The sequence below is a fragment of the Austrofundulus limnaeus genome, unplaced genomic scaffold (genome assembly GCF_001266775.1).
Source record: "Austrofundulus limnaeus strain Quisiro unplaced genomic scaffold, Austrofundulus_limnaeus-1.0 Scaffold17, whole genome shotgun sequence".
In the NCBI taxonomy this organism is placed as follows: domain Eukaryota; kingdom Metazoa; phylum Chordata; class Actinopteri; order Cyprinodontiformes; family Rivulidae; genus Austrofundulus; species Austrofundulus limnaeus.
The window spans coordinates 1,032,212-1,040,036 of record NW_013952419.1 but is presented as its reverse complement, the minus strand read 5'-3'; the positions used below and the strand labels follow the sequence as shown (position 1 = coordinate 1,040,036).

Genomic DNA, 7,825 nt, shown 5'->3' with positions numbered 1-7,825 from the left:
AAGATGTTTCCTACGGAGCCACTCTTTAGTTGCCCTGGCTGTGTGTTTTGGGTCGTTATCATGCTGGAAGACCCAGCCACGACCCATCTTCAGTGCTGTTACTGAGGGAAGGAGGTTGTTGGCCAAAATCTCACGATACATGGCCCCATACATTCTTCCCACAATCTGGTGCAGTCGTCATGTCCCCTTTGCAGAAAAGCATCCCCAAAGAATGTTTGCACCGCCATGCTTCACGGTTGGGATGGTGTTCTTGGGGTTGTACTCATCATTCTTCTTCCTCCAAACATGACGAGTGGAGTTTAAACCAAAATTCTATTTTTGTCTCATCAGACCACATGACCTTCTCCCATTCCTCCTCTGGATCATTCAGATGGTCATTTGCAAACATCAGACGGGCTTTGACATGCGTTGGCTTGAGGAAAGGCACCTTGCGTGCACTGCAGGATTTTAATCCTTGACGGCATCGAGCGTTACTGATTGTTTTCTTTGAGACTGGTCCCAGCTCTATTCAGGTCATTGCCGTGTAGTTCTGGGCTCATTCCTCACCTTCCTCAAGATCAATGATGCTCCACGAGGTGAGATCTTGCATGGCGCCCCAGACCGAGGGAGATTTTCCTTTATTTTGCATTTCTTCCATTTTCTAATAATTGCACCAACTGTTGTTGCCTTCTCACCAAGCTGCTTGCCTGTTGTCCTGTAGCCCATCCCAGCCTTCTTCTTCTTCTTCTTGTTTAATGGCGGTTGGCAAGCAACTTATTGGTGTGCATTACCGCCGCCTACTGGTAAGGAGTGTGGATCAGAATGCAACTTAAAAAAAAAAAAAATAAAATATTAAAAAAAGCTAAATCCTTTCTATCAGTTTAGTTTTCTTAAGAAAGCTTATTAACGTAAATATTCAGAAGAAGAGCAATATCTCAAAATATCTGGTATTTTTAACTGTAACTTATTTTTTAGAAGTCGGTATTCTAATTTCCTTCTCTCCTCAGAGTACTTTGGACATAACAACAAAACATGTTCTACTGTCTCTTCTTGAAAACAAAATTCACAATTTCCTGATGGATGTCTCCCCATTTTAAATAATGTACTGTTTAAGCCTGTATGACCAAAACGTAACCTGGATATAATGNGTCGTCCAGCGGCCAGACGCGAATCTTCAGCACCTTCAGCACCCCGGACAGCTCTGTCGGCCCCTCGCGCTGTCCGGCAGCCAGACGCGGCTCTTCTGCACCTTCAGCTTCCCACACACACACTCAAACCCTCTGTCAGTAGGTGCCGGAATGATGTGTGTCCACTTCGAACTAAAAATAAAGATAAAATCACTGGCTGACAGGAAACAGAACTAACACTGAATCCCAGGTGGAGACATTTATTCCTGAGACAACTCCTAACATCACGGAGTGCCACTGTGTGAACCGGCACGAAGCGGTTGATGGTGTGATGGCATGCTGCATGCACGTAACTTCTTACATCACTTTTGACTGCAGGATAAAATGTCATTTACAGCTTCCCTGTAAATTAAATCAAATGACACTAAGTATTTATAGAGCTGGACTTTCTATAATTTTGATTTAAAAACATTTTGAAAGATGTACAGTTCCTGAAGTCTTGTGTGTTGCACTAATATAGTCAAACTTTTTTACAGCATAGTTGTGTGCTCTTGAGCATGAATGTTGTTGCAAAAATGGACAGATTGAAAACYCTTTACCCACTTTGTAATAAACCCCATTTTATAATTAAGCTCAAATGTTTGTTTGGATCTAATTTCTTATTAAAAAAAAACATTTTGTTTATTTTTCCCCCTCAGATCATWATGGCCAAACCTTCAGGTGGACCCAAACCTCCACAGGGCAGCAAGAACTTTGACGACGATGACTGAACTTGATGCTTCCCACGATAATTCACAAACCTTTTCTACTTGTTTATTTAAAGTTCAACTGTTTGGTTTATGTTATAGACAACTATTGGTGAACACCYTATTTGAAAGTTTAAAAAGTGCAGATGGCTCTGTTTGCTTATCGTTAGTTCCCAAATAAAAGGCATGTGTGCTATCAGCTTGTGCTCTGATTTACTGTATCTTTTATTTTTTTTATCTCTATATCTACTTTCCCTCATCTGCCCAAGTCATAATCATCTCAGCCTCACGCTCATCTCCAAACTGGTCAACATGAACTGTATTTATTTCTAATCCTGCTCTCTGATAATATAATAATAAAAAAATCTTCAATACCTTCACCTCAGTCACATAAAGTTTGGTCAGTACATTTCCAAAAGCTTTTACACTATATGCTGTTTGCACGTTGCAATGGCAATTMTTATAGCTGCACTGGTTTATTTACAGAAAATTGAATATACATGTGGTCATCTACAAAAAAGCCTTTCATAAGGCTTTTATTTTTCGTGCACATGAAGTTTTCTGCAAATGCAGTAAAATATAGTGTCGGCGCTAACTACACTGAGCAGCAGAGGGAGCTGAACTCATTTGGTGGCAAAGATGCGGCGGATTTGAGTTGACGTTCTCGGGATTAACTTGTTTATGTTATGTCGCCATATTCATCACATTTTGCATCTGATTTCTGAAGCCTGTGAGGAMTAGCTTGTGAGCATTTTTACCAAGCCTTCAGTGGTGGACGACGTGGCCGTGCGGGAGGCTGTGGATGATGGGGCGGGGGGGAGTCCTGCACCGCGGGGTGAGCGCCTGAGGAGCGGACGTCGCACCCGAGGTTGCATCGCTCATGTCCCGCCACGGTCATAAATATGGGGGCCGACGGAAGTAAAAGCAGGAAGGTGAGTTGAAATTCCTGGTCGCAAAGGTGTTCCCCGACCATGGCGATATTATATCCGAACATCTCTTTGATTTGGATTTAAAGCCAGATTTCACATTTATTCGAAAAGTGACACTTTCAAAATAATCAACGAGTCATTAATGACCATACACTAACCATTTGCTCACACTAAACATATGTCTTAATTTGTGTGCTTTTATTTTGGAGGTATAACTCCGGTTTCCGGTGTATTAATAAACACAATAGAACCACATTTTGGTTGCATTACTCCCCAGTCAAATGTTGAAGCTCTTCATTTGGTGGCTGTAAATTCAGAATAACTATAAAAGCGTCTCCTTATTTAGCTCAAATGATGAAAATGACATTCTGCATGGTTGAGTGCACTCAGCCTGAGATCTGTGGMTCATCATGAGGCCCAAAGGGCAGCAGCAGTGATGTGTGATGGAATGACTGCTGGAAAGAGATGCAATATGGATTTTTTTTTTCTGTCGCTGTAACCCTAATGAGGGCAGGAATAAACTATACTGATGCACTGAACAACACATGAACTAGAAAAAAAAATTATTTGTGTGTGTGTGTGTGTATAGGCACTAGTGTAGCCTATATCTACTGCTTATAATTGAAGTATAAACATCTTAATAATATAAAATGAGGCATAAATTGCAACATTTTGTTGCATGATTTGCATAAGAAATATAAAGGGAACCAAAAAGAAATCTGCTGCAACTTGGACATCATGTGTCAATCTGACGGCGAGAAGCAGACTAAAAATGTAAGACATAAATAGTCACAAAACCAAAATTGTAAGTTGTAGTTTAACAATTCCTAAGTTATGAACAGCAAGAGATTCTGATGGTCAGACAAAGACAATTGTACCATTTCTACTGTTTTCTGTAGATGATTTGACTAGATGACATTCCAGTTTTGAAGAGAAGTTTATATAAGCTTGGGTGTGACAATTTCAGAGAAAACCATTCCAGGCAGCACGATGGATCAGTGGCCAGCACTGATGTAGCACAAGAAGGACCTGGGTTCGATCCTTGGTTTGGACCTGGGGTCTTTCTGCAAACAGGTTACAGGTTCTTACGGAAGCATAGAGCTGCCACATGACATGAAATTGTTTTTAAACTGGATCACGTTATAACGAGAAAACTATCTTGTTATAACAAGAAAACTATCTCGTTATAACAAGAAAACTATCTTGTTATAACAAGAAAACTATCTTGTTATAACAAGAAAACTATCTCGTTATAACAAGAAAACTATCTCATAAAAACGAGAAAAGTATCTTGTTATAACGAGATAGTTTTCTCGTTATAACGAGATCCAGTTTAAAAATAATTTCATGTCATGTGGCAGCTCTATGCTTCTGGGTTTTCTCTGGGCTCTCCGGTTTCCTTCCACAGACCAAAAACATGCAGGTTAGGTTGCCTTCAGGCCCTGGCCTCTCTTGCAAAAGAGATATGTGCACTCAATGCAATTTGCCCGGTTAAATACTGTAAAAATTAATATGTTTTACAGGCCTGAGAGACAAGTTTGGTGAAAGTAAACGTTGCCTATTCATTTTGGGTTAGAGTTAAGGAAAGCCTCATTCACCACAAACAAAGTCCTGGATTTAAATGCAAATAATTCAAAAGCAGCTCAATTATATACTTTGGTAAACCGTAGCCAAACTAGAAATGATCGGCATATTATGAATTGGAAACAAAAATCCACTCGAACAGTATCTCACTGAAGTAACAAAAAATAAGAACTGGTTCATAATCCAAAGCACATCACATAGTTCTTTTAGGCGGTATAATGAACTGAATGAGCGATTCTAACCTAAAGACAATCCTCACCAGGCTTTGGTTTATCCTTTTGTGGTCAAAACACAAGAGTTCAGGCTAATGAGGGTGGATCTGTACCCACAGTTAAAAATAGAGTTTCACCAGGCTGGAGCTCCAACATTTGCTAAATCCTTCTAAATTCAATGTTTTCCCTTTTTTATATATATAGACACTCTGAGCAGATATAAAACAGTTAACTTTGTAGGTAATTTTTTTATGCTTGAACAAGAACTTATTTTACCTGCAGTATCATTAACCAAGCTGTGCCTTATGTGCCTCTCTCTGAACCCTGTGCCCTTCAGAGAGCCTCTGAAGTGGGAGAAGATGAGCACATCTCTGGTTGGCGTGGCTTCCTCTCCACCGTGAGCCTTTCCATCCCAGCAGGCATCTGTCGCCTGGCTCCACCCGCGCTGGGTCTGGGCCAGCGTCGAATGCTCCGAAGCAAAGCCCCCGAGGTTCCGGAGCACGTCCTGCGGTTGGCGGGGGTCGGTCTGGGCATGCTGAGGGCCGAGTGGAGCTTTCCCGGGTTTGTTTCCATGTTTCTCCCCGAATTCCCCCACAGACCCGTGCCTGGGCACGAACACTTTCAGGTGGAAACCAGTCCCAAAACAAGCWCCAACATTATGATGTTTCCTCTCTGTCTTAATGACTCTTTACAATATTCCTCTCTAGGTGTTGGGTTACATCGCCAAAGGTTCATTTGGACCCATTCTAAAAGTGAAGGACAAGAGCAAACAGAAAACATATGCTGTTAAAGTAAGTCTGGCGTGTACACACCCAGGAATTAAAAATGCATGAAAAAGTATTTGTCAAAAATTGATGAGGTCTAAAATTTTTATTTCATTTTTGCATTAATTCTCAACAGGTTATCCCAAAATCCGAAATTCTACGACTTGGAGTCTTGGAGCAGTCAAAGGAAGAAGTTATCGTCCAGGTGGGCACTGCCTGACATTTCAGTGTAAATCAGTAAATAATAGCATTTTATTGTGTTTTTATCCACTTCGAGGGTCTTTAAAATCAAATTTTATTTTTGCTTAATTGGAAAAACATTCTCTTTTGTTTTATTATCTCACAATTTTATATAAACTCTAAATTTAAAACTATGAAAATTAAAAAATGAAAATGACGATGTTGTTTTGTATGCAGATGATATAACTATAAATTAATTAAAATATAAAAAAGTATTTGTTTTATTGTCTTTATGTTCTTATAAAACTGGTTTAGTGATCTTTGTGTATTTCATCTATTAACAAACCTCTGCAGCTTTTATTTTTTTGAGTTGGTAGCTAAAATGTTTGACGTGCTTTAATTTCACTATAACTTAAGTGTTTCTACATGTTAGGAAGTTATCAAAAACTGACAAAAGATGCTCAGGATCAAGGTTTTCCAAGTTTACAACCTTTGACCTTTGCCCACAGCGTCAGGTTCGCCATCCATTTGTCCTGGACCTTCAGGACTGCTGGCAGACTCAGCGCCACCTTTACATTAGTGAGTCAGCCAGTGTGACCCACTTAAACCCAGATCCACGATCCAAAACCCCTTCACTTCACCTTTTGTCCTCATCTCTAGTCTCTGTCAAGGATTTACTCACAATCCCCTTCCCACCTAGAGCATAATGATAGAGACAAAGTGTGTTTGAGTTTTGTGTGTTTTTGCTTGCACACTTTAAACAAACCAACAACCCTGATTCTACCAGTTCCTGTGCATCAAGCAGTTGTGGTCTCTTTCCTTTCCCTCCAGAGCATTTACCCTCATTTTCCCCAATTACCCACTGACTCAAAAATTATGACCCACTTGTTTGCTTCCCCAGCCCCTGATGTGAGTGTTAGCCCAGAGAGACACTGACCACTCCTGCAGTGAGAATGTGTCACAGTCAACAAAAAAGACAACACTGCACGCTTGAACTGTGAATCATCACTGAATCACATTTTATTCTGAAAATTACAAAAGATAACTACAAAAAAAGATTTTTTTTTTCAGAAAATGCAGTGTGAATGCTGAGGAAATGTGTTAAAGAAGCTAGAAATAAACCAAACATGAGCTAAAACCTAAAAATAACCTAAAAAGCTAAAAAATAGAAACAGGTTAGCTAAAAACTATAAGTAACAAAAGGCAGCTCAAATTATGACAAAGCAGCTAAAATTAGCTAAAAGTTACAAGTAACATAAAGCTAACTAAAAGCTAAAGGTTGCGAAAATAGCCYAAGTCCAGCTCAAAACTAAAAGGAGCAAAAAGCTGGCTWAGGACTGAAAATAGAAAGTTAATTAAAAGTAACAAAAGTCTAAAACCTAATGTAGCCTAAGAAGATTTTAAAACAGCAACTGTGCTGCAGTAGATGTCAAAGACATTAATGTTTTTGAGGATGTGATCTCAGTGTATTTCAATGGAGAAAATATTCATAAGTAGTGTTGAATATTTTGAAAAAGTACAAAAGTTATGAAAACCTGAAGTCATTGCATCTTGAGCTGATATGGCTAAAATTACGAAAGTCGTTATATTGCAAAGAAGTCTAGATAACATTATTTTAAAGAAGTAAAACAATAAATGAACATTTAGACAATAAAAGAATGAAGTAGGAAAAAATGCTGCTAGTCTGCAAGATGAAATTTTAAGACCCATAGATTTCAGCAGCATCACAGCAACTGAAATACAATATTTTGTCTAAATGAAGGAAACAATTTCATAAAGTGCTGCTGAGTGTGTATTTGTCTTRTTCTTTTTTAATAACTTTAGTCTTTTGACATAAAATATTTGAAATAAAAATATTTTTCTTTAATAAAATTTGCCCTGTCAAAATGCTTTCATTCTGTTTCTTCCACCTCCTCACCCCCGCTGCCCTTCACTCCCCCCTGGCATCGAACACTGACATCTTTAATCGTCCTTCTGCTCCAACAGTGTGTGACTACTGCAGCACAGGAGACCTGTACACCTACTGGCAGATGATCGGTCAGTTCTCTGAGGACACCGTGCGAGTGTTTGCTGCAGAGTTGGGATGTGCACTCGGTGGGTATATCCTACAAAAACACAAGCAATAAAAATAATAATTCTGATTTTAATCACCTTTTTTAATGTTGGGAGGTCATTAAAAATGTAAATAAATCTTCATTATTGATTTGAATGTTTGAGGAGAGATTCATCATCACTGCTCAAGCAYCTCTTAATTCCATCCAGATACTGCTTTATTTATCTGACACATGAATTTTAGTAAAATGG

General features: G+C 39.1%; 2 protein-coding genes across 5 annotated transcripts in view; both read left to right on the top strand.

The window, feature by feature from the left end:
- The window catches only part of cct8 (chaperonin containing TCP1, subunit 8 (theta)), a 10,250-nt gene extending 8,199 nt beyond the window's left edge, over positions 1–2,051 (top strand). Inside the window, exon 14 of one of the 3 annotated variants that reach the window (XM_014003196.1) lies at positions 1,805–2,051. In XM_014003196.1, the coding sequence (XP_013858650.1) occupies positions 1,805–1,876 (72 nt within the window). In that variant the 3' untranslated portion in view covers positions 1,877–2,051. The remainder of the gene's footprint in view (positions 1–1,804) is intronic. The other 2 variants (XM_014003195.1, XM_014003194.1) reach the window with 2 other exon arrangements.
- Positions 2,052–2,149: 98 nt separating this feature from the next.
- The window catches only part of rskrb (ribosomal protein S6 kinase related b), a gene marked incomplete in the record, with an annotated part of 9,957 nt that continues 4,281 nt past the window's right edge, over positions 2,150–7,825 (top strand). For both annotated transcript variants that reach the window (XM_014003197.1, XM_014003198.1), the window contains 6 exon segments: positions 2,150–2,784; positions 4,915–5,202; positions 5,285–5,368; positions 5,478–5,546; positions 6,031–6,100; positions 7,508–7,615. In XM_014003197.1, the coding sequence (XP_013858651.1) occupies positions 2,755–2,784; positions 4,915–5,202; positions 5,285–5,368; positions 5,478–5,546; positions 6,031–6,100; positions 7,508–7,615 (649 nt within the window).